General features: G+C 38.3%; 1 protein-coding gene across 1 annotated transcript in view; it reads left to right on the top strand.

Annotated features, from left to right (window-relative positions):
* The window catches only part of GOLPH3 (golgi phosphoprotein 3), a 62,374-nt gene extending 35,358 nt beyond the window's left edge, over window positions 1-27,016 (top strand). Inside the window, exons 2-4 of the mRNA XM_059173728.1 lie at window positions 9,424-9,555; window positions 16,647-16,761; window positions 25,097-27,016. Of these exons, the coding sequence (XP_059029711.1) occupies window positions 9,424-9,555; window positions 16,647-16,761; window positions 25,097-25,521 (672 nt within the window). The 3' untranslated portion in view covers window positions 25,522-27,016. The remainder of the gene's footprint in view (window positions 1-9,423; window positions 9,556-16,646; window positions 16,762-25,096) is intronic.
* Window positions 27,017-27,358: the final 342 nt, after the last annotated feature.

Below are 27,358 nucleotides of genomic sequence, written 5' to 3'. Positions count from 1 at the left end.
TTCTGCCTTTCCTCCTGTCCTCCTTTCTCCTGTTTTAAACTTGATTCTTGATTTTTTTTTTTTTAATAACTTTTGACTTCATGGATCCCCTACTTCCCATTTTCGTATTTTGCATTCCATTGATTTCTGTACTGATCTTTATTTCCTTCCCTTGGTTGATTTGGATTTAGTTTGTTGTTTTTCCTAGTTTCTTAAGGTGGGAGAATAGGTTGATTTGAGACCTTTCTTCTTTTGTAATACAGGTATGTAATAGAGATGTAAATTTCTTTCTAAATACTACTTTAGCTGCATCCCATAGATTTTGATAATTTGTGTTTTTATTTTCATTGAGTTCAAAATATTTCCTTTTCTTTTTTTTTGTTTTCTTTGACCAGTGCATTATTTAGAAGTCATAGATTAATTTCCAAATGGAGATTTCCCAGATTTCATTCTGTTGATTTCTAATTTAATTCCCTTGGAGTAAAACATACTTCATATGATTTCAGTCCTTTTGAAGTCATTGTTTTATGGGCTACCATGTGGTCCATCTTGGAAAATATTCCAAGTGTGCTTGAAAATCGTGTATATTTTACTATTGGTTGTTGGTGAGTTTTATAAATGCCATTTAAGTTGACATGGTTGGTAGTGTTGTTCAGTTTTGTATCTTTGTTTTTTTATCTAGTTCTATCACTTATTGTCATTGTAGTTAAATACTGTTACTGTATTGTGTATTTCTCTTGTTTTTGCTTCATGTATTTTGGGATTCTGTTGTTAGGTGTGTATATGTTTGTTTATAATTGTATTTTCTAAATGTTAACTTTTTTATCATGAAAATGACCCCTTTGTTCCTCTTAATTTTCTTTACTCTGAAGTATATTTTGTCTATTAACAAAGTATACTTTGTCTTTTAACAAGAAAACTGTTCCAATTTTCTTTTGATTCCCGTTTGCATGTTCCTTTCATTCTTAGAAACCATTTTATGTTTTGGAATTTAAACTGTCTTTTGTAGATAGCATATGGTCAGGTTTTTTATCCAGCCTTACAGTCTTTTATCTTTTTTTAATTTATTTTTAATTTTACTTATTTATTTTTATTTTTATTTATTTATTTATTTATTTATTAAAGATTATTTATTTATTTATTTGACAGAGAGAAATTACAAGTACACTGAGAGGCAGGCAGAGAGAGAGAGAAGGAAGCAGGCTCCCTGCTGAGCAGAGAGCCCGATGCGGGACTCGATCCCAGGACCCTGAGATCAGGACCTGAGCCGAAGGCAGCGGCTTAACCCACTGAGCCACCCAGGCGCCCCATACTTATTTATTTTTAGATACTATTTATTTGAGAGAGTGAGCAAGACAGATCACAGAAGGAGAGGGATATTCAGATCCACTGCCAAGCAGAGAGCCCAACATGGGTCTTGATTCCAGGACCTTGAGATTCATTAATTATATATATCAACCAGTGCTTATCATAACGTGTGCCCTCCTTAATACCCATCACCCAGTTACCTCATTCCCTCCCTGCTCCCTTCTGTAACCCTCTGTTTCCCTGAATCTAGAGTCTCTCATGGTTTGTCTTCCTCTCTGATTTCTTCCCATTCTGTTTTCCCTCCTTTCCCCTGTGGTTCTCTGCTCTATTCCATATTTCCACATCTGAGTGAAACCATATGATAATTGTGTTCTGCTTGATTTATTTCACTCAGCATAATCCCCTCCAGTTCCGTCCATGTCAGTGCAGATGGTGGGTGTTCATCCTTTCTGATGGTTGAGTAATATCCTTCTCTATCCATGCATCTGTTGAAGGGCATCTCCATTCCTTCCACAGTTTGGCTGTTGCGGACCTTGTTGCTATGAGCATTGGGGTGCATGTGGCCCTTTTTTTCACTGCATTGGTATCTTTGGGGTAAATACCCAGTAGTGCAGTTGCTGGGTCTTAGGATAACTGTTTTTAATGTCTTGAGGAACCTCCATACGGTTTTCTAGAGTGGCTGCACCAACTTGCATTCCCACCAACAGTGTAAGAGGGTTCCCCTTTCTCCACATCCTCTCCAACACTTGTTTCCTGTCTTGTTGATTTTGGCCTTTCTAAGTCATGTAAGATAGTATCTCATTGTGGTTTTGATTTGTATTTCCGCATTGGCAAATACGGTTTTTAAAAATTTACCTTTTGCATCTACCTTTCTTCTATATGAATTTGAAATACCATGACTTTCAGCAGCAGGACTTCCTTTAGTTAATTTCTAATCAGTTTGATCTGCTAGCAGCCGATTCATTATTTGTTTCATGCTCCTTTTTGAAGGTTAATTTTGCTGAGTATAGATTCTTGCTTGATGGTATTTTTTCTTTCAGCACTTCAAGTATGTTATCTCAGTGTCTTCTAATCTCCAGTCTCCAGAGTTTGTAGTGAGAAGTTCACTGGTAACTGTGTTACTCCCTTACATGTGAGAAGGTGTTTTGTCTTGCTGCTTTCAAGATTTTTCTCAACAGTTTGACTCTGACGTGTCTAGGTTTGACGATCTCTTTGTGTTTATCCAGTTTGGAATTTATTGAGCATCTGGATCTTAGATGAATATTTTCCTAGTTTGGGAAATTTTCAGCTGTTACTTTTCTGCTCTTTCTCTTTCTGAGAACTCCTTTTACTCCTATTCTGGGAATTTTGAAGACCTTAGTCTCTGAGGCTTTCCTCATTATCTTTTTCTTTTCTTCTTCTTTTTAACTGAAGTATCTGTGACATTCCTCACTTTCTTCTTTTTTCTTGCTGTTCTTCAAATTCAAGTTGCTTGATTCTCTTTAATTTTAAATCTGCTGAGCTCTTGTAGTGAACTTTTCATTTCAGTTATTAATTTTAACTACAGAATTTTTGACTCTTTCTTGAGATTCTGTATTTGATGAATCATTCTTTCTTAATGAGTTATTGTCATTCTTTCCTTTAATTGTTTAAATTTTGATTTCCTTTAATTCTTACCAGTTACTTAACAGACTGTCTCTCAAATTGGATTTGTCTGTTTTGTAAATCCTTTTTTTTAGTTTTGATTTTTGTTGGTGTTTATTTTCATAATTATCCTACAACCTTAGAAGCAAAAATCTGTGTTGACTTTATTTTCTGAATTTATTACATAATATATGAAGGAATTACAAGACAAATTAAAAACAACAACAAAAACAACTTTTCTGGGTCACTAGCAATTTCAGCCTCTTCAGTAACTTAGTAAGTCTCACAGGTCTACTGATTCACACTTAGGGTAGTTTCTATTATCAAATAATTTCTTTAATTACTATGGCTTATTCATTTTTTTTCTTATTGAGTTGAGTACAAATTCTTTTTTGCAAAAGAATATATTTGACATTTTCAAATTTATTGTCAAATCACTTTTGTAGTTTTGTTTTGAGTTTTACTTTTCAATTTCTAGTCATGTATTGTATCTAACTAGTAAACTATAAATACTTTTTTAATGTGTATGTGTGTGTGTTTTTTTAAGTGTGTTTTTTTTAAGTGTGTTTTTTTACTTTTGTAAGGTTGGGAATATCAGGATTTAATTTGCTTCTAATTAGATGAGATTAATTGGAATGTGGACTTAAGTTATAAGTGGCATTTATTTGATTATAGGTCCTAATTTGCTGTCTTACAAATGATAATATGGGTGAATTGGACCACTGTTTATTTATGAAATAAGTAAATGCCCTTATCATAACCAGGCTAGTTAAGTGCATGCAAGTTTGAATTTTTTAGCCATGCACAATATTTGTTGGCCTATGTAAATCTTTCAGCTGTAGTTTCTATACTTTGAGATCTTTGTCAGATACATAATGTCAACTCATTAAATTTCTTTTAGCTTTATTAGAAGTTACTTGCTTTGTAGTACCAAAATCCCTTCAGAGTAGTTGAAGATAAGGAGATGCAGGTGTTCAGGAGTATAACCCAAACACATAGGAAAGGTTCTGTTGCTAGGAGGCTATTCCTAATGTGCGTCTGTCTCTGTATGTCTGTCTCTGTATGTCTTGGTTTGCCTCAGCGTTGTGTATTCTCTCATTTTTGTTCTGCATATCTCTTCTGTTTTCCTTTCTTTTTATTTTTTTCCTCTTCTGTTTTCTTTTCTGTTTACCTTCATTCTCAGACTGTAAACAAAATGACGGTGGCTTTGCAAGCCACGTAATCAGTTAGAACTCATATGCCAGTGCCCATGCCCGACCATATGACCGATGCAGCCTCTGTGTCTCCAAGTTAGATTCCCAGGAGGGAAACTGTGGTTTGCCCATCCTGGTCCAAATAGATGTGACAGGGTACAATCACCTCGTTCTGTAGAATCTGAAGGTGAGGGCAGAGTTTCAAAATAGGGTGTATGTGAACCAGGAGTGGCCTCAATAGTACAACTTTTGGATTGGGTTTGGTAGTAAACACCAAATATTTTGGTAACCTGATATTTTCTTTTGCGGAGGAAAGTCTGTTTAGAAAGCCATTTATAAAAAGATTGATCACACCAGAATTCAACACTATACAGAAGATAGATGCTTGACTTACTAAGCCACCCATGCGCCCCTGTGGAGTTGATTCTTTTTTTCTTCTTCTTCTTCTTTTTTTTTTTTTTTTTAAATGATTTTTATTTATTTGACAGAGAAATAGCACAAGTAGGTAGAGCAGTCAGGAGAGGGAGAAGCAGGCACTCCACTGAGCAGGGAACCTGATGTGGGGCTTGATCCTGGGACCCTGGGATCATGACCTGAGCCAAAGGCCCCTGCTTAGCTGACTGAGCCACCCAGACACTCCTCATTCTTAAAAAGCTTCTCATTAAGTGCTTCTGGAGCTTGTAACTCAAATGGTGAGGACTCAGTGTTTGTATTTTTAGGGGCCCAATAAAAGAACACCCCTTTCCCCATTCAAATTGAGCCACTGGAGAGAAGTAAAGGGAATCAGGCAACCAGAGACCCAAATAAATATCATCTTATCATTGAGAAAAAGCTGTGTTGGAGATTGTTGCTTAGACATGTAGTAGCATAGGACTTTTTGTAGTCTCTGTAAACTACTTTTTTTTTTTTAAAGATTTTATTTGTTTATTTGGCAGACAGAGGTCACAGTAGGCAGAGAGGCAGGCAGAGAGAGAGAGAGAAGAGGAGGAAGCAGGCTCCCTGCTGAGCAGAGAGCCTGATGTGGAGCTCGATCCTAGAATCCTGGGATCATGACCTGAGCCGAAGGCAGAGGCTTTAACCCAAGGAGCCACCCAGGCGCCCCTGTAGACTACTTTTTGTAGTCTCCCCTAAGTTTAGATCTTGGAACTGCCCACCAAGGGAAGAATTGTGTCTGCAGAGCATGTCCCCGAGATCATTGCCTCATTCGTTATGTACCATTCTTTTTTTTTTTTTTTTTTTTAAGATTTTAAATTTTTTTTTATTTGACAGAGCACATAAGTAGGCAGAGCGGCAAGCAGAGGGAGAGGGAGAGGAAGAAGCAGGCTCCCCCTGAGCAGGGAGCCCAATGTGGGGCTTGATCCCAGGACCCTGGGATCATGACCTGAGCTGAAGGCAGCCGCTTAACTGAGCCACCCGGGCGCCCTTGTACCATTCATTCTTTGCTTGGCTCCTAGCTTCTGAATGGCATACTATAGGATAAAGGTAATTTATTTCAGTTTATGTTCCGCAACCTTCAGGAGGTCTGCCCTAAAGTTTGGCCATTTGTCTGAATGAGTCTGATGTCAGGGATTCTGAACAACAAAAGATTGACTGAAGGAGGACTCGATGGTTAATGAATTAATTTAGTTGGTATCCCATTGGGAAAGTTTCTACTTATTTGGTTCTTATTTGTTGTTATTCAAGTAGAGATGCTTTGAATTAGTTTCCAGGGCCCTTGGATTCCCTGTCTTTTGTGTTCGATTTTTAGTTTTGTTGGAGGCCTTGTGAGCTGCACATGGTATCTTTAAATGTGCCCATTTTTAATTTTCTAGCATCCCAGCTCATCAGCATGGTCATATTGGGGTCTTAATGTATTCTCTATTCTTGTATGTTCCCTCTTGTTTTGGACCCATGACCCTAATGAAGTCATGTTTCTCTGGATTTTATGAGAACCTCTCTGACATAGCTGCCTCTTCCATCCCTGTGTTTGGAAAATACTGGAACTGATTTCTGATCACAATCTTGTCGGACCCCAAAATAGTTTTCTTTTGGTCTTTTAACTTCTAGTTGTTTCTTCCGCAGTGAGTAGAGGACATCCTCAGGGTCCTATGGCTGTTGGTATTCTTAGTGCAGCTGCTCCTGCTTCATCAGTAAGTGGAGTGTGTGGCTGTGTGGTCCTCCCTAAGTGTGATCCTGAACTTGGAGTACCTTTCCTTGGACCAGCCATAGGCATGAAGATACTCCTTTGCTGGGGATAGAATCTCAAACCCATTTAGGGATCTGAAGTGATTATTGACATCTAAGTACAAGAGCTGTGTGGTGTCACTGATAATGACTTAGTCATTATCGGGGCTTCTTTACCTTCTCACAGCATGGTTGCAAAATATATGAAGTTGTGCCTTTTGAGCCAGATCATAAACTGCGTTATAGTGCCAGGTTTTCCTCACCTGTTTTAACTGTTACTCTTAATGTGCCTGGCTTGCTCTGATTAACAAATGGGGTACATTTTTAAGGGCCCACAAACTCCGCGTGCCCTGAATATATAACCATCCTGCCTGGATTACAGGTTCTTGGAATTTGTTTCAGGGGGTAATGGTTCGAGGACAAAATCCTCTGGGCAGGGGTAGTTACTGACCTCCCCTTATAAAATTTTTTTTCAAGGAAGATAGGTAGATTGGTGGGATGTATAGATATGGCTATCCAGTCTTGTACCAAGTTTTAAGTACTCCAGGTAACTGACAGGTAGGACCGTAATTCATTACTACATTGCCCTGTATGTGTGGGACCTGTGCCACATGTTTCTTCTCTTTTCCATGGGTTTAGTTAGCTAAATAGCTATGATATGACATTTCCTTTAAGGTACTGTCTTATTTTGAAATGCATCCCAGTTTTAGAGATAATTAACTTCTCCCCCTTTTGAGAATAAAATGGACAAATATATTGCTGTGTAAATTTAAGGTGCAGAACATGATGGCTTGATTTACAAATAATGTGAAATGCTTATTACCCAAATAGATTTAGTTAATATTCATCATCCATATAGAGACTGTAAGCTTTTAAAATGTGTGTTTTGGGATTGATGTAGTTTTAAGATTAGCACTAGAGATGAAAAGATTAAAGGGCTGCTTAACATTTGTAACTGAGTAATTTCGTCACCACTGCTGGTCTGTCATACATGTGTTGGGACACGAATTTACTGCAGAATCTTGCTGGTCTATGTCATGGCCAGATTCACTTGACTTTTGTACAGTCTACTGCTTTTCCTTTAATACACTTAATTTCAGGGATGGCATTGTCATCTTGGTCCAGTTAATGCATTCAGATTTTTAAAATTAATCTTGCCCTTTTACTGTCCATGCTCATTTGTCAGCTTTCTCACGTGAATTTAATTCTGTTTAAGTATATGTCTTTTGATTGTAATGCCCAGAAGCTTTTCACATAAATGTAGCTGTTTAAGGTCTACTATTAAAAACTGCATTTTGCTAAGCCTATACCATTACCCTGGGAGCAGTTGAGGTTGAGACATACTTCATCTTCTGCTAGCAGATGTGAGCTTTTCCATACTGTTCATCCGGAATTTCCGGCTTGTAGACAGAGACAGAGTGTGGTGGCTGTCCACATGCATTACTGTATCACGAGGTGTATTCTGTTGTTTTCAGTTTGTAAAGGCTTACCTGGGAGCTCCAGCTCCATGTGCAGGTCAGTAGGAGACCAACATCTGTAACTTTGATATGTGGAATCCATTCCCAGGCTTCGTAGGACTTTAATTGGCATAGGAACACAGGCCATAGGATTTTACCTAACTTCTGTAACATACTGGTTTCACTAACCATGTCGCTAAACCTCTGGCAGTCTTACTTTTTTTTTTTTTTTTTAAGATTTTATTTATTTATTTGACAGACAGATCACAAGCAGGCAGAGAGGCAGGCAGAAGGGAGAGAGAGGAGGAAGCAGGTTCCCTGCTAAGCAGAGAGCCTGATGTGGGGCTCGAACCCAGGACCCTGGGATCATGACCTGAGCCGAAGGCAGAGGCTTTAACCCACTGAGCCACCCAGGCGCCCCTGGCAGTCTTACTTTAAAAGATTTTTATTTATTTATTGAGTGAGAGAGCAAGAGAGGATAATCAGGGGAAGGGGTAGAGGGAGAGGGAGAAGCAGGCTCCCCATGGCAGTCTTACTTTAATCAGACCCCTACCATTTATTAAGTTTAAGAGTATTCTCTCAAATTCAGTCAGTCTCCTGTCATATTTAAATTGACATCGTTAAATTGATATTTTGTTTATCCTTTTGTGGCTCCCTTAGGTGGATTCTCACTTTCCCAAAGCCTAGTCCCTTAGGAGTGGTAGCTTTACTAGGCTAATTTAAGTCCCTTTGTCAGTAGTGGAATCCCATTGACTTTGATGGTCAGTTGGTCATCTTCAGATACACAGGCTGACCACTGTGACCTGGCAAAGTACCAAGATTGACCTTGAGAGAGTGACAGAATCAAGGGGCTAGGCCCCTTCCAAATCCTAGGCCCTCTGTTCTTCACAGAATCAGTTGGCCACTCTCCCTCCTACCAAGATCATATGTTACCTTGTTCTGACAACCAAGTTCTGCTTTTTCCTGAGTTGGATACTTTAAATTAGTAGATGGCAGAGTTCATGGCTTCTTATTTTGAAGAACTACAGTTATTCACTGAAAAAGTACCCTGACTTCACCCAGTTGATTTGAGTGTCCCCAGATCTCTAGAAGTCTGTCAGTTTCATTTTCTCTGGTGGTTCTTTCACCTTGATGTTGCCCCTAAATTTCTCTTGGGGGTGTATTATTCAGAACTTTAGGCATGGGCCCTCACATCAGTTTCCCATAAATTCTTCCAAAATTAGCTTTGTGTTTTTATACTAAAAAGGATTGAATGAGTGATGTTTCAATTCTCTGTGAGGCTACATTGGGCTAGATTGTGTTTCCTAAGCTTTTTGAACTTGCCCACATGTACTGATAATAAACTGCTATCTTCAGGAGTTAAGTGAGTGAATGAATCCAGGTTCTGGCAATTTGAAAGAGCCTTGTAAGCATGTAACTTAAGAAAAAAGACATTATCTTCTTAAACCTCTGACTTCCAAAGTTACTTGCTTATGTGCATTAAGGATTAGTGGTGAAAAGACAATTAACACCTGAAAAATCTGGATTAGTAATGTATAATAATTGTAATTTTTCAGAATTTTATTTAAAATTATAATTACAAAATGATATGAAAGGTAAAAGGCACCAAAAATAACTTTGGCTAAGGATATTTCTATTTTTGAATCTGAATTCAAAGTAAATTAGCTTTTTTTTGTTTTCTCTCCCCCCATTTCAACTAGGGTTACACATCATTTTGGAATGACTGTATATCGTCTGGATTACGTGGCTGTATGTTAATTGAATTAGCACTGAGAGGAAGGTTACAACTAGAGGCGTGTGGAATGAGACGGAAAAGTCTGTTAACAAGAAAGGTAAGAGGAGTGCTAATAAGCACTAAGAGTTTGCGCTGACTAAAAGGGAAAGTTTCTTCTAATAGAGTGAAAGAATTAAAGAGAAAGTTGATTTTAAAGTTAAGACTTTATTGGAAATTGTGTTTCCATGTCTTTTTTGCATTTTTGGTTTCTTGAATCTTTGTACATAATGATTAATGTGTAACTCGTTGTTAGATTCACTGGTCCCTGCGTCTTGCATATTCAGAAAGACTCCATACCTTATTTGCTGCTTCTGAAAGCCATACTTCGGAGAGACTTGATATAACTTTGTTTTAAAACTCAAAGTTCTTACTTTGCAAGTTAACTATCCATAGGCTGTTGGGGTTTTTAGCAGAATATGAACACTTTTTAGATCTCTACCTTCTCTGTTTGAAAGGTCTGTGTAAAGAGTTAATTTTGGCTAGTTTTTAAAATTTTAACTCCAGCCTCAACCTCAGATATTTAAGACTGTTTCTCTTCTAGTCTGTCATTGTGTTTCTTGGGGCCATGGCGTTTCAAAACTGATTTTTCCCTTAAATACAGCATCTTAATGAAATCTACAAAATTTTAGGTTAGAACTGAATATTTCTTTCTTTCTTTTTTTTTTTTAAAAGATTTTATTTATTTATTTGACAGACAGAGGTCACAAGTAGGCAGAGAGGCAGGCAGAGAGAGAGAGGAGGAAGCAAGCTCCCTGCAGAGCAGAGAGACCGATGTGGGGCTCGATCCCAGGACCCTGGGATCATGACCTGAGCCGAAGGCAGAGGCTTTAACCCACTGAGCCACCCAGGTGCCCCAGAACTGAATATTTCTTGCTTGATATGCCATAATCCTACAGGAAAGAAAGCCACATTAATGGCTTTCTCGAAAGTTCTGTGCAGAGTAAACATTGTATAGCAGAACATGTTCCTTATGCGATTTTAAAATTTAATCTAGTCATTCAGAGTAGAGTAAGTGAGTTGGTATGAGGTTGGTGTAAAAATTTACTTTTAGAGAACTAGATCATAAAGTGGAATACAATTTTTATTCCATTTTACTCTGCAACCATGGATTTATGGAGGGGAAAAAAACTTTAACACTTCATTGCTTTTATCAATGAAATATACATTTAGGTTGCTACTAATCAGAGTAATTATAAAAATTTTTGAATTAATGTTACCAAGCCCTGACTTAAAGTGAAAAGATTTTGATAATAGTTTTTTTTATGGGAGCAGGAACCAGCTTTGTGTTGGCTATTGGCAAATTATTTGTTCTTTTGTTCATTTATTTCTTTATATTTATTTAATGCTTAAGTCTACCATATACTGTGCTCAATCCTGTGGAGACCAAGAGACATGCTCCCTGCCTGCATGGGCTTTCTGTTTTAGTCTATTTGTGTGCCCTTAACTATGTTTGTTGACACATCCTTTGGAAAAATACTCCAATATCATTTAATTTATTGACATAAAATAATTATTGCTTTCATTAAGATAATATATATATAATAGTTGTAAAATCAAATTGTAAAAGCTTTATAACAAAAAATAACTGTCTTCTATTCACTTTTCCCCACTCCCTAATCCTCTCCCTGAGAGGGGGTCATTCTTAATCCTTGTATCCGTTTTGCAGGCCCCTTAACAAATTACAACAGACTTGATGGCTTAAAACAGCTAATAAGTATAGTCTCACAGTTCTGGAGGCCAGCACATGTTGTGTTCTCATAGACAGCTCTAAGGAAGATTCTGTTCTTTCATTCTGCTAGCTTCTGGTGGCTTCAGGATTTCCTTGGCTTTTGGCCGCATCTCTCTGTGCTCTGTCTTTACACTGCCTTCTCCTGTTGTCTCTCCTTTGTGTGTCTTTTATAAAGGTGTTTTCATTGCATTGAGGGCCCCTTCGATAATCCAGGTTGATCTCATCTCTGTATCTCATTTTTTTTTTTAAAGGTTCATTTATTTATTAGAGAGAAAGAGAATGTTTGGGCAGGGAGGGGCAGAGGGAGAGAGCAGACTGCCTGCCAAGCATGGAGCCTGACCCTGAGATCATGACCTGAGCCAAAATCAAGAGTCCAGTGCCTGACTGAGCCATCTAGGTGCCCCATCATCTCTATATCTAATTTAACATAATCTCATTTACAAAAATTAACTGGGTCCCTCTTGGGGACCACTGTTCAGCTTGCTATAGCTCTTAGTTATTTCTTTTGGCATTTATATCCATACTTCTAAGTGAGCTTATGCTGCAATCTCTCATTTTTATTTTATTTTTCTCTTTTTTCAAAGATTTTATTTATTTATTTGACAGAGAGCTCACCAGTAGGCAGAGAGGCAGGCAGAGACAGTGAGAGGGGGGAAGCAGATTCCCCACTGAGCAGAGAGCCTGACTCGGGGCTCAATCCCAGGACCCTGGGATCATGACCTAAGCCGAAGGCAGAGGCTTTAACCCACTGAGCCACCCAGGCATCCCATGCCATCTCTCATTTTTTTTTTTTTTTTAAAGATTTTTTTTTTCTTTTTTTTCTTTTTTTTTTTTTTTATTTATCAGAGGGAGAGAGGGGGAGAGAGCGAGCACAGGCAGACAGAATGGCAGGCAGAGGCAGAGGGAGAAGCAGGCTCCCCGCTGAGCAAGGAGCCCTATGTGGGACTCGATGTGGGACTCGATCCCAGGACGCTGGGACCATGACCTGAGCCGAAGGCAGCTGCTTAACCAACTGAGCCACCCAGGCGTCCCACCGTCTCTCATTTTTAAAGATTTTATTTTTAGGTAAACTCTACGACCGAACTTGGGGCTTGAACTCACAAACCCAAGATCAAGAATCACATGCTTTGTCAACTGAGCCAGCCAGGTGCCCCTGCCATTTCTTGATAAATCACTTTGAAATGCTGTTTACTTTCTGTTAGAGAAGATGAGGGGGAAAAATAAGTTAAACATTTTGGCTCTCTTAATACCACTTATCTCTACCTGCAGCGTTCCTGATAGAGTTACATCATAATTTTTTGCAAAACCATAAAGGTCGTTTTATATTGCTACAGTTATGTTAAAACCCCGGAGAATTTGGTTATATCCTATGATATTTTCTTTTCATTTTTAAATTTTATTTATTTATTTATTTATTTATTTATTAGATTTTATTTATTTGACGCAGTGAGATCACAAGCAGGCAGAGAGGCAGGCAGAGAGGCAGGAGGAGAGAGAGAGGGAAGCAGGCTCCCCACTGAGCAGAGAGCCTGATGTGGGGCTCGATCCCAGGACCCCGAGATCATGACCTGAGCTGAAGGCAGAAGCTTAAACCACTGAGCCAACCAGGCGCTCCCTTCTTTTCATTTTTTACGAAAGATTTTATTTATTTGTCAGCACACAAGCAGGGGAAGCGGTAGGCAGAGGAAGAGAGAGAAGCAGGCTCTCTGCCTTGAGGCTCAGTCCCAGGACCCCAGGATCATGACCTGAGCTAAAGATAGACGTTTAACCAACTAAGCCACCCAGGCACCCCTTTTTTTTTTCTCAGAGTTTTAATAACTCTATTTTTAAAAAACATTTTCTCTGTATCTTTTTCTCTTAAATGCTCTCTCAGAGAAAAACTAGCATTATTAATTTTCAAATGTTCAGATACATTAGGTAACTCCATTAGAATTTGCCTTGTTCTTCAGTCTAGACTGGTTATGGTTTGGTTCTGTTGAGACTTCTGGTTTCTTTTTACTGCTTTAAACCTCCTGTTTCTGGATCTAATATTTTTTTTCTATCCTTTTGGGAAGAAAGTGTTTTGAAACTTCCTGAAAATTTCTTTACCGTACCTCATTTTTATTTGACAGTTTGGGAATAGAACATTAGATTTAAATTATTTTCCACAGAATTTTGAGGTCATTTCCCCATTGTCCTCTAGTATATAGAGTTGCTGTTAAAGTCTGGAGCCCTGTTGACTTTTCTTTGTGCAATCCCTGTTCTGTCTGGAAGGATTTCCGATCTTCTCTTTATCCCTGTGATTTGATATTGTACAATATGCCTTGATGTGGGTCTTTTAAAATTTATTATTCTGTGCTCACTTTGGCAGCACATACATTAAAATTCGTTGTGCATGGGTTCTTTCAATCTAGAACTGTTCAGTTTGGGTTTTATAAAGTTTTCGTCTATTTCTTACATCTTTGCTCCATTTTTTAGAACTTGAAGTTTGATGTGCACCTCTCATCTAGTCTTTTTTCTTGTTCTTACTTTCTTACCTTTATTAAGTTACAATTGGTCTTCGTTACCTTTTTTTTTAACCTTCTTTTCAGTTTTTCTTTTATGTGGTTCTAATATTTTTGATTTCCAGGAACTTTTTCTTGTGTTTTGTTTTTGTTTTATCACGACCTCCTGTTTCATGGATGTAACATCTTCTTTTAAATCTCTAAGACTGGGACGCCTGGGTGGCTCAGTTGGTTAAGCACTGCTCAGGTCATGATCCCAGCGTCCTGGGATCGAGTCCCACATCGGGCTCCTTGCTCGGCAGGGAGCCTGCTTCTCCCTCTGCCTCTGCCTGCCATTTTGTCTGCCTGTGCTCGCTCTCTTTCCCTCTCTCTGACAAATAAATAAAATCTTTAAAAAAAAAAAAATCTCTAAGACTATTACGGCTCTTTTGAAAATTTCTTTTATCTGTGTCTTCAAGTTCTTACTTGCTGTCTTTTGGTTTCTTTGATGTTGAAGGTTTTCCTTCAGTATCTTGTCATTCTTGGTTAACTGTTCATATTTTAAGAATGAGGCTCTCATCATTCTTAAGGTGCAGTGCAGTAAATAGAAATTAAAGTGTGGGCAGAGCATACTTAACTAGTGTGCCACAGATTGCTGAATTTTGTTAAGGGGTTTAGTACTGTTCTGAGGCACTGAGGAGTTTTAAGCAGAAACCGTGAGATAACATGGTAAGACTAACCTTTTAAAAAGATCAGTGAGGAGGATGGATTGAAAGTAGTTTGGGAAAACTAGTTAGGAATCTTAGTCCAGGTGAAAGATTACTAGATTGAGTGGAATAACTGCAGAGGTGATGGAGAAGAGTAGTCCCATCTGCAAGAGATGGGACAGGATTTCATGAGAAAAAAGATCTCCCCCCAAACCAGGTTATTGTAACCTGATAAAAGACACTTCTCTGAGGGTAGGCATGAGGTGGGTGTTGAGGCCAGATGGCAGTAAATTTAAGGTCAGAAGTGGTGTTGTGACCACATTATATGAACAAACAACTTTTTCCTGTGAATGTTCTCCTTTTGGGGCACTTGGGTGGTTCAGTCGTTAAATGTTTGCCTTCAGCTTAGGTCATGATCGCGGGGCCCTGGGATTGAGCCCCGCATCGGGCTCTCTGCTTGGCGGGAAGCCTGCTTCTCCCTCTCCCACTCCTCTTGCTTGTGTTTCCTCTCTCATTGTCTCTCTCCCTCTATCAAATAAATAAGTAAATCTTTAAAAAACAAAAACAAAACCTCCTTTTTTCTTACTCTCTTTTCCTAAAAGCATGGTCCAGAGTAGTACTGTCCAGTAGAACTTTCGTGATGACGAAAATGTTCTGTATTTGCCAGCACGCTAGCCACTAGCCATGTGTCTGTGAGCCAGATACTTGAAAAGTGGCTAGTGAGATTGAGATATGTTGTAAATAAAAACATAATGGATTTTTGAAAACTTACCGTGAAAAAAGAAGATTGTAAAATATCTCAATTTAAAAATACTTATACATGTTAATATTTTGACTGTAGTGGGTTAAGTAAAATATATTAAAATCAATTTAACCTGTTTTCCTTTTTTAATATAACTACAAAAATTTAAAAAGCTTGTGGCATGCATTTGTTACTCAGGTTATATTTCTTTTGGGTCATGCTGTCTCCGAAAAAGACATACCGTTGTATGTATTTTAGTCTTTCAGAAGATTGAGCAGAAGGGAAAGGGCACATGTTGAAGACAAAAAGTTTAAGGGAGAACTGCTGCATTTAAAAAATAGTATTTTAAAATTGTATGACATTTTAATAGCTAACAAAGTAATAGATTAAAATTCAGTATTACAGAATTTTAACTAGAAACGTGTTGCTTAGCCAAGAACTCCAGTGAAGTCTGCAGAAAGCTAATACTTGGCTAAAGTAGTATATAACATTTTCTTTATCTTTTTCTTTTTCTTCTTTTTTTTTTTTTTAAAGATTTTATTTATTTGACAGAAAGCACAAGCAGGGCAAACAGCAGGCAGAGTGGGAGGCAGGCTCCATGGTGAGCAAGGAGCCCCATACAAGGAGCCTCATAGTGGGGCTGGATCCCAGGACCCTGGGATCATGACCTGGGTCCCAGGACCTGACCTGAAGGCAGACCTTTAACCGACTGAGCCACCCAGGCACCTCTTTAGCATTTTCTTCCCTCATTTCCCGGCTTTCTATTTTTCCACTTTTAGATGGATTCTGTATCCATCTTAGCTTTAAAAAAGTTTTGTAGCATTAAAAAATTTTGTTACCAAGCTTGTTGGTATTTTCAAGGTTTCTGCTAGTTGCCACTATTTTGAAAAAAATTTCATCCCCAGATTGTATTTTGTATTTAGTATATGTGCTGCCGAAGCGAGCACTTGTATTTTGTATTTAAATCTTTATCTTTCATTGTGGTATAAGCTCTGAGGAGCCAAGTTGTACTTAATTTTTAATTCTAATCAGTTAGCCAGTTGTTTCATTAACATCTGTTGAAAAATTATTTCTCCACTGCTGTAAAATGCTACCTTTATCATATGCTGAATTGAATATATAACTGTATGTGATTGAGTTTGTTTCTTTAACTAATAAATGTTCAAAAAGTGAATTTCTTGATCAAATAGCCCAAGGTTTAGCAATGAAAAGAATTAACAGTAAGTAAAAACTGTTCTAGCCTTTTGCTTTATTAATTCTTGCACAGTAACTTTATTTTCATGATTGTGGCTAATCTGGTTAAGTTTAAATGTTGGATTTCTTTTTTTTTTTAAATGTTGGATTTCTTAATAGAGAATTAATTTAAAATCAGAACCTTGACACTGCATGTACATATTGGGGACTTGAAGTATAATGAACTATTTGTGTAGTTGTTTAAGTTTTTCATTTAAAGGGATGGTAGGAAGAAAGAATTAGTGGATCATTTCCTTCTTATTGCTTACATTTTAGGTGATCTGTAAGTCAGACGCTCCAACAGGGGATGTTCTTCTTGATGAAGCTCTAAAGCATGTTAAGGAGACGCAGCCTCCAGAAACGGTTCAGAACTGGATTGAATTACTTAGTGGTAAGCTTTTGTGTATAAACTAAAGGGTGAATTCTGTTTAAAAGACTTCTGTAAAAGCTGAGAATTCTTTCGAGAGGAACCTACACAAAATGGCCAAAAGCTTGTTTAGTTATTTAGGCAGACTTGAAAGTTATTAGTCACTGAATGGGGAAAATAGTTTTTAAAATTCCATTCCCTCTTAACAAGATGGAGCAGATAGATGGTTCAGTGAAACATAATATTCTTCCTTAGAACTTCCACCATTCTTTATCAAAATTACCTCATGTTGCCTTACACGGGGTACACTTGAGTTCAGCTGTGATAACAGACAGCCCCCAAACCTCTGGCTTTAAACAACAGATGACTTTTCACTCATGTTCTAAGTAGTCACCGGCCACTTCATTCTTATTCTGGCAGCCAACAGGCAGAGAGAGCTGCCACCATCTAGAGTGCACTGTCTGTCGCTATTGTAAGGGGAAGATGAGCATAGCCAGTTGTTCAGGCTCCTAAGTTTCTGTTCAGAAAGGACATGTGGTTCTAGTTTCATGGGTCAGAGCAAGTCAGGTGGCCTCCCTTAACTTGAAGGAGAAAGAAAAGTGCAGCCATAGGAAGGAGAACCTGAAATACTTGGTTGACAGCACTGGTGACTACATTTACATTTATTTGTGTATTTGTCTAATCCAGATAGAGAACTTTGAGTATAGGACCTAAGTGTAGAGTATAGGATGAAGGTTCTCTTGCTCTTCCTCTTTACTAAGTATGTAAAACATTGCTTCTACTTACATGTATTAGTTCATGTTCAGACATGCTGCTCTTGAACTTTTAAAAGCATTTGGATGTTGTTGGATTGGTAATTAAACGTCATTTTTCCCTCACAGTTTTTATTTTAACTTACAGTTTCTAAAAATCATTCTGTTATCCTCTCAGTAAAAGAGTTTGAGTTTTGCATCTTTGTTTAAAAATTGAATATACACACTCCATTCTTAGCTAACAGAGCAACAGTGGCACTTTATACTTAGGGCAGTGTTCATTCTTTTTGTTACTGGTAGAAAACAAACTTACTCACAAGGTAGTTTTGATGAATTCTGCAATTTTTCTCTTGTGGCCATCCCTCTTGTAAATCTTCTAATAAAGGTTCTTTTTACTTCACTGAGTAAAAGAAACTTTAACCAGCCCTTTTCCCCCTTGGTGCTATGTTCAGTTATAATTTCTTCTGCAGGAATCTTTTAAAATTACGTTGCCCATTTGATCAGGGTCGGTTTGGTTTGAACTAGATTCTTGCTTAGCACCTACCAGTACTCTGTCTCATTGCCCAGCATGTTGTCAACCTTCTTTGGGTTAGTCTTCCACCTAATGCCTGTTGGCCATTTAACAGAGACTCACTGAGGACTTTAATGTTAAGTCCATATGCTAAATATTAACAAATATTTTTCCAGATAAAAACAGAAGTGCTCACAATTTCTTACTGTATGCTGATGAATCATTTTGTACTTTCTCTGGAGATCACCTAAGCAATATTTGGGTCTTGCTCACATTGGCCCATTACCACTTCTGGTAGTAATTGGTATTTGTAGTTCTCAACTAGTTAAAAGCAGGGTTTTTCAAAGTTGTAGTTAATTTTTTTTGGCAGGTAGGTCAGAGTGTTTTTCTTTATGGAATGTACCACTTTGGTACCACTTACCACTGTGGAGATGTTTTTTTTTTATTTTTTTTTTATTTTTATTTTTTTTTTTTTTTGTGGAGATGTTTTCACACTCCTCTGTCCATCAGTGATCTCTTTATACAAGCTTACATCATACGTGTTGATGGCACATTGGGATTTGGTTTACTAATTCATGTTAGACAACCAGATTTCCTTTGACTGTTTATATATGTGTCATGCAGCTTACGAGTTTGTGAAACAAAATCTTTATCAAAAATTATCTCATGTTGGGGCGCCTGGGTGGCTCAGTGGGTTAAGCCTCTGCCTTCGGCTCAGGTCATGATCTCAGGGTCTCAGGGATCGAGCCCTGTTTCGGGCTCTCTGCTCAATAGGGAGCCTGCTTCCTCCTCTCTCTCTACCTGCCTCTCTGCCTACATGTAATGTCTGTCTGTCAAATAAATAAAACAAAATCTTTAAAAAAAAAATTATCTCATGCTACATTATACTGCATAGGCTACATTAAGCTATGGAAACAAGCCACCCCAAAGAAGCCTTAGGTTCAGAAGCCTTAGGACTTCTCACTCGTGCTGTTAGTCTGTCATAGGCCACTTCATTCTCAGTAAATGACTCTGAGTGTCCATTTGGACTGGGAATTCAGAGTGTCTGTTTGAATTAGGAATTTGGGTAAATTGTGAGGCTAATTGCTTAGAACAGTTTTTTTTTTTTTTTTTTTTTTTAAAAAAAGCAGTGTCTGGGGTGCCTGGGTGGCTCAGTGGGTTAAGCTGCTGCCTTCGGCTCAGGTCATGATCTCAGGGTCCTGGAATCGAGTCCCACATCGGGCGCTCTGCTCAGCAGGGGGCCTGCTTCCCTTCCGTTCTTTCTGCCTGCTTCTCTGCCTACTTGTTATCTCTCTCTGTCAAACAAATAAATAAAATCTTAAAAAAAAAAAAAAGCAGTGTCTGGGTGGCTCAGTTGGTTGAGCTGATGCCTTCAGCTCAGGTCATGATCCCAGGGTTCTGGGATTGAATCCCAGATCAGGCTCCTTGCTCAGCGGGGAGCCTGCTTCTCTCTGCCTCTGCCTGCCTCTCTGCCTGCTTGTGCTCGCTCGCTCGCGTGCTCGCTCTCTTGCGCGCGCTCGCTCTCTCTATCTCTGACAAACAAACAAACAAACAAAAGGCAGTATTCTGTGAAGTTTAGGATGGCCATCAATGCTTGAATATCACTTGTATACCTTAGTCATGTGTTCCTGACATACATTAGGAATGACCTGTAATTTTAGCCTAAAAGTAGGGAATCCAGAATGGGAGGAGGAAATAAAGCAAACTTATTTTAAATTAAGAAAGCATCTACTTCCTGCCTAATGAAAGTGCTGATAGCTTGGTGATTTTTTTTTTAATTAATTAATTTATTTGACAGACAGAAATCACAAGGAGGCAGAGAGGCAGGCAGAGAGAGAGGAGGAAGCAGGCTCCCCGCTGAGCAAGAAAGCCCAGTGCGGGGCTCAATCCCAGGATCCTGGGATTATGACCCAAACCGAAGGCAGAGGCTTTAACCCACTGAGCCACAGCTTCATGATTTATTGAATAATTTTTTTTCTTGTGAAAACACACAACATAGCATTTACCATTTTGACTTTTTAGATGTTCAGTTCTGCAGCTAACGTTGAATTGTAAGTTCCTAGAATGTCTTAAGTTGCTTCCTGGTGATGTAATATCAAATACTAGTTCTTGCTGCTCTAATGACATAGAGGCTGTGAAACTTGAAGTGCTTCCATACTGCAAGCGTCTTAAAGTCCATTTGGGTAACAGTTGTGTCTGTCTTTCTTTTCTTTCTTTCTTTCCTTTGTTTATTTCGTTTTTAGATTTTATTTATTTGTCATAGAGAGGGAGAGATAGTACCAGCAGCGGCAGGCAGAGGGAGAAGCAGGCCTTGATCCCAGGACTCTGGGATCATGACCTGAGCCACCCAAGTTCCCCAACAGTTGTTTATTTCTAATAATTTGATGACAGATTAGGGTTTAACAGTGTGGTTCTCTCAAAGTCCAGTAGCTCAGAGAAAAGAGAAGTCCTGGGAGCTTTAGTCATTGGAAGAGGAAGCAGAACTTGGGGTAGGCCTTTGAAGGGTAAGACTGAGATGGAACTGGCACTAAGTGCTCTTGTTCAGAGGGGCTAGAGAGAGTGGTAAAATTGGTGGGCTTCTCTCTCCTCGTGTAGCTAAGTCCAGGATTGCTACTTGCTTGTCAGGACTGTGGTTCTGTGCTGTAGTGTTGGCGGATATGTGCAGAGGAGGCGAGAGTCTGTGTGCAGAAGAGAGCATGTTGGTCTGGTGGTTACTGGTGAGGTAGAGAAAGGTGCACAGGGGTCTAACAGAGGATCTAACAGAGGGCTCTTGTTTACCTGAGGTGGTGGTACCTAAGGTTTCATATTACTGTTATTTACACTGTACATTTGTACATGCTAACACTACCAGTATATTTTAAGCATTTATATATCTCAACTAAAAAAATAATAAATATACATGTATTTGAGACAAAGACTACTGTTTTTAATTTTTGACTTCATGAAATCTTGATGTGTAGTTGATCAGTTTGGTCACAAGGCGTCACTAGGCTGCCAGATTTATGAATAAGGCTGCTTTTGCTTTTGGTTTTGTAACACATCCAGAAGAATAGTGGAAGTTTTTTTATTTTTTCCTTCAGCAAAATCATTAAGGTACCTCTCAATACATTTTCACTGAAGTAATTGTTGGGCTGTGGACGTAAATAACCTTTTCTTCTCCGTGTGTACTTCTCACCGTTTCCTTTACAATAGTGAGCTACAATACATTCTGTACATTTTAGTTTCCTTGTATAGCTTATTAAATATTTTCACATGATGAATGATTTAGAGGCTGATGAATAACAATATGGACCACAGTAACATCTTTTAATCTAGAGTTTTGAACACTTAAGTCATCAGGCATTTATTACAAAATATTTAACAAGGATCTGATATTCTGCTTAAATTGAAGCAGCTCAGTCTTTAATAGCTGTGCTAGTTTAAACATTTATTGTATATTCACTCTTCCAGCTACCCTCCATCCCAATTTATACTGGTTTCTAAAGTATGTCATTTCAGAGGTGACTTTATTCTTTGGATTTAGCTTAATTTATTCTTTTCTTTTTTTTTTTTTTTTTAAACAAAAGGCAGAAATGTCAGGATGCCAAGGCACTTGCACCACTAAGTTATTTCATTGTACCTTTTTTTGGGAGCCAGGAATAGTATTAAACACTGCGTTTTACCTCCACTGTTTCAGCCTTCTGCATATGAGATTTCTTCATTTTTTCAAATATCTGAGGAGGTCTGAATAACATTTGTATTGGAGTGAGCAGGTGAGATGTGCCCTCTTTGAGGGAATTATTGCAAAGGGAGATGATGTCTGAGCCCCTTTTTATTACTTCCTCTGAGGTAGAAACTACAGCCCATAAGAAGGGCCAGTCATAAACGGAACACCTTATTTGAAGGTAGGCCTGTGTTTAGGCTTTTCTCATTCTTAGGAGCAACACTAAATTGTGAGGTAGCGTACTTTGAAATTGATAAATTTCTCATAGGAACTTAGTTTATAAGATTTAATTATGGAGAGCGTGGGTAAACATTAGTATGATTTCAGTACAATAAACAGTAAGTTATAAATTGCTAATCCCATTCATTTCCCATGAGAAAAGAAATCATTGTATAGCAACATTAGAGGGATTTTGTATTTTTAGGTCTGCGAAGAGATGTTATTATTATTACAATTTTTTAAAAGATTTTATTTATTTATTTGACAGAGATCACAAGTAGGCAGAGAGGCAGGCAGATAGAGGGGGGGAAACTGGCTGCCCACTGAGCGGAGAGCCCAGGACCCTGGGATCATGACCTGAGCTGAAGGCAGAGGCTTAACCTACTGAGCTACGCAGGCTCCCTGCAAAGAGATGTTTAACTGTGGACTTCTCAGAATAATCTTGATCTCTTCGCCCTTCCCATTTTTGGAATTAGATAGCCAAGATATTCTCTGAGGCATGCAATACCCTTCTGTTTAACTAGTGAGTTGCCAGGGAAAAGTACTGTTCTGATAATTGACAGATTATAGCATAGTTAGTTTTAAAGTTGAACTGTTTTTATGGGCATTTATATAAATTTGGCTATTGATTATTTTATGTCTATTTAAATTTCCAAAAGACAGAAGGATGTCAGAAAACACAACCTAGCCAATTCTAGCTTAGGGTATTAGGCTAGGCTGCCTATCACATGTCAGTGATCTGAGAAAACACAAACCCCAAACTGTCTGGTGAAAGGTAGAGTAGACAGGCATTTGTTGGGGAGATAATGGGCTCGTACAAACTTAAAAAATGGAAATCATAGCACCTGTGCAAGGTATGTGACTCCATTCCAGGGCTCGTTATTTTCTGCATATCCACTCTGTTGTTTCTTTTGCAGGTATGCAGGCTTCTCTCTCTCTCTTTCTGTCTTTCTTGGAGAGAGAGTGTGAGGGGGGAGGAGGGGCAGAGGGAAAAGCAGACTCCCCGCTGAGCCAGGAGCCTGATGCACTGGGGCTGTATCCCAGGACCCTGAGATCATGGCCTAAGCAAACACAGACACTTAAACTACTGAGCTACCCAGGGGCTCCTCCACTTTCTTTCATAGGATGTTGATTCCTTAGGGATTTCAAGATTTAGTTTGAAAGTTCTTTTTAAATTTTTAAATTTAAATAATTTTTTTCCCCTTGCCTCTTTGAAAACCATGTTCCGTTTGAGGTCTTTGCTCCTGCTTTGCTGCCTGGGGTGTGCTTTTAGCTAGTGAGCCTAGGCAGCAACATGGCTCACTTAACTTTCACTCGGGGTCACTGCTCAGGACTGCCTTTTGACTAGCACTGGTAGACAGTTGTTTCATATATTTTATCCAGGTTTCTGTTTGTGTGAGGTCAAAGGGTTTAATTGTATAAGGTGAGGATTCCTACCATACCCCCGTATTCTTTAGTGTTAAGTCATATGGTAAAATACTCTTGTTTATGGCCAACTGAAAAGTAAATACAGTTCAAAGTAACACTGTTCACTAGAACTTTCTATGATGATGGAAAAAAGTTCTATTTCTTTGCTATCCAGTCAGTAGATAGTAGCCATACATGGCTGTTGAATATTTTGAAACATGGCTAGTAGAACTGAGGAATGGAATTTCTTATTTATTTAAATTTCATAGTGGTTAGTGGTTAGACAATATAGTTTGTTTTCTCTCAATATTACAAAATGTCAACCTTACAGCATTGGCATATAATGAAAGTGTCTGTGGTTGATCTTTAATGTGTTCCAGTTTAGAGAATCACTAGAGTATTTTTTTTTAAATTAAAGAAAAAAAAAAAATACAGGGCACCTGGGTGGCTCAGTGGGTTAAAAGCCTCTGCCTTCGGCTCAGGTCATGATCCCAGGGCCCTGGGATTGAGTAGCGCATCGAGCTGTCTACTCAGCAGGGAGCCTGCTTCTCCGTCTCTCTCTGCCTACTTGTGATCTCTGTCTGTCGAATAAATAAATAAAATCTTTAAAAAAAATGCACCTTTCTTGGAGATCATTTGGAAAATACAGAAAGTACGAAAAAGGAAATTTGTCACACATAATCCCAAAGAACACCAAGGTTAATAATTTGATATATTCCTTTCCAGTCTGCTGTAGAGAAAAAAAATTATCTTTGTGAAAAAATTTCGGTTTTATTTTTAAATATTTCTATTTTGAAAGGAAATGTACATAGGAGACAGGATTAACATGGTAAAATGTTTTTCCCTTCTAGAATTAGATTTGTATTATTTGTCATCAAAGAATAACATCGTCAGGACACCTGGGTGGCTCAGTGGGTTAAAGCCTCTGCCTTTGGCTCAGGTCATGATCCCAGGGTCCTGGGATCGAGCCCCGAATCAGGCTTTCTGCTCAGCAGGGAGCCTGCTTCCCCCTCTCTCTCTCTGCCTACTTGTGATCTCTGTCAAATAAATAAATCTTTAAATTAAAAAAAAATTGTCTAAATAGGCTTTCCTAGTTTCGTAGGGTGGGTATATGTAGCAGTTTCTGGAATAGCATATTAATCAGGAAGCTTTAGTTTTGTTTGTCTCACGTTGGTGTTTTAATAGAAAAGAAACCTGGGGCACCTGTATATAGCTCAGTGGGTTAAGCCTCTGCCTTCAGCTTAGGTCATGATCTCAGGGTCCTGGGATTGAGCCCCACATCAGGCTCTCTGCTCAGTGGGGAGTCAGTTCTCTCTCTCTCTCTGCCTGCCTCTCTGCCTACTTGTGATCTCTCTCTGTCAGATAAGTAAGTAAAATCTTAAAAACAACAACAACAAAAAACCAAAAAAAACCCTTTTGCTCTGGTTGCTTTTTGGTAACAGTTGGAGAGAGGCCAAGTATATTTAATATTTAAATACTAAATATTAGAATTATGATTTCCATATTAGGATAATTGTGGAAGACTGCTTTCAGTTTGGTCCTTTAAGTAACTGTTGTGCCTGAAAATGTGCTAGGTGCTTAGGATCTAAAGGCCTGGCCCTCAAGGGGTTCATGGTTTAGTTGGCAAGCAAAATAGTTGGATTTTCCTCTCTTTCTTTAGGAGGGGGGAATAAACCCCCAAATTTTATTGTTTATTTTAATTGTACATTTTATAAAATTAGCAGAAATCATACCTATCATTTCTAACTTCTGAAATTTTTTGTTTAGGTGAGACCTGGAATCCATTAAAATTGCATTATCAATTAAGAAATGTGCGGGAACGGTTAGCTAAAAACCTGGTGGAGAAGGGCGTGTTGACAACAGAGAAACAGAACTTCCTACTTTTTGACATGACCACACATCCCCTCACCAACAACAATATTAAGCAGCGTCTCATCAAGAAGGTTCAGGAAGCTGTTCTTGACAAATGGGTGAATGACCCTCACCGCATGGACAAGCGCTTGCTGGCCCTCATTTACCTAGCGCACGCCTCCGACGTCCTAGAGAATGCCTTCGCTCCCCTTCTGGACGAGCAGTACGATTTAGCCACCAAGAGAGTGCGGCAGCTCCTAGACTTAGATCCTGAAGTGGAATGTCTGAAGGCCAACACCAGTGAGGTCCTGTGGGCAGTGGTGGCTGCGTTCACCAAGTGACTGCGCCGAATGAAGTTCCTTTCTCTCATGTAAACCAGTAGTTTTTCTTCTATTGACTTCTGGTTTTCTGCAGTTTGTACTTCCACACTATAATTGGCTTTTGTTTTATGAAGTGGTGGATGGCTTTTTCTTTTTTGTATGTATGCAGGATTCTGCTGGTACGAGAGGCCTTCCTCTTTCTGTTTAAAAAAAAAAAAAAAAGAAGTTTTACTGCCATATTGGCAATCCATTCCTTGTTGCCATTCTCACTGTTAACCTGTTTTGGGTTGCTGGGATGCTTTGACTTTCAGAGTAACTCCAGTCTCCCCACATGCACATCTTTTGGATTACCTCAGGTTGAGTTTTCCCCACATGTGCATGTATATCTAGCATTCTGCCTACAATTCAGACAGAAGTCACAAAAAGGCCTTTAACTCACCAAAGGTAAATATCTGTATCTATTAGGACATTTTATACATAGACCTCAGTTGAGATGTATACTTAGCGAAATTATTTTTAAATTGAAACAATACAGTAAATAATATAAAATGCCCCTTGGATTTTGTTTCCCATGTAAATCTATTGTATTATTACACTTGCTATAATTTTAACTATTAAATCATAAAGGTCCAATTGTTTCACAGAGCCAATTTGGGATGGGCTGCATTCCAGTTATGCTGTATATAGTTTGAATTAAATATAATTTGCCCCTTCTGGCCACTCTTGCCTCCATCTTAGTATTTTGCAAGATTTAATTAGTTGTACACCTGGTGCCCCTCAGCTTCAGTTAATATTATTTGATGACAAAACAGACCTCTCATCATTGAAGGAAAGAGAAAAGATATGTCTGATTCCAAGAGTTTTTGAGCTGTGCCATTCATGGTACTCTTTGCCTATGCATCTCCTTTTGGAATTATTTTTGGTCTTAACTGTTTTTTATCATTTCTATAGGGAAGAGGCTTGTGACCAGTACTAATCTTGAGTACAGTTTTTTCTTTTTCTGTCCACAGGTAAATTAATGTCTGCTCTTAAATGTCATTTATCTACTCACACTTTCTTAGGGAGAAAAAAAATCAGATGTCAATTTTAGCAGATGTTGCATGTAAATTGTTAGCAAGTAATGACTACAACTCAGATGATTAAGAATTTTGTAACAGAAAGCTCTGCTATGTTTTAATTTTTATATACAATTATGATGATTAGCACATTGTAAGAATATAAACCTTTGCTTTTTAAAGTTTATTTTTACTATTTCTTTATCACTGTTTATGGTATCAGCATTGGTTTCATAATGTAAATACTATATATTGAACAAATTAAATGTCAAATTTTTTATTACCATAGTTCATGTTGATAGTGGGGCTTTCAGGTGTTTAGAGATTTTTTGGGTTAACATTCAATGCAAAAGTACTAGATGGTGTATAACTTTAGAGTTGAATTTTAAGGGATTCCTTAATATGTATTCTATCTTTTTATCTGAAGTAATAAATAAACTATGATCTTGAAAGTGCCTGAATCAGAGCAAGCATGTCATTTGTATTTTTGTATTCTACCATAGTGTTCTTTCCTAATTAAGTTTTAACTTGGTATAGTGTGGTAATATTTTGAAATAGTGCAGGGGCTAGTAGACTTTCTCATAGGACTGGATAATAAATGCTTAGGCTTTATGAGCCATATGTGATGTCACAACTACTCAACTCTGCTGAATGAGAGTTGCCATGGACAATACAAACAAATGGGTGAGGCTGTGTTCCAATAAAACTTTATTTACAAAAACAGACAGCTGGCCATTAGTAATAGTTTGCCAGACTCTCGCTCGCTCGCTCTCTCTTTTTTTTTAAGTAGGCTCCGCAGCCTG

Source organism: Mustela lutreola, chromosome 5 (assembly GCF_030435805.1).
Source record: "Mustela lutreola isolate mMusLut2 chromosome 5, mMusLut2.pri, whole genome shotgun sequence".
In the NCBI taxonomy this organism is placed as follows: Eukaryota; Metazoa; Chordata; class Mammalia; order Carnivora; family Mustelidae; genus Mustela; species Mustela lutreola.
Note: the sequence above shows the minus strand (reverse complement) of the source record. Positions and strands in the feature narration are given on the sequence as shown.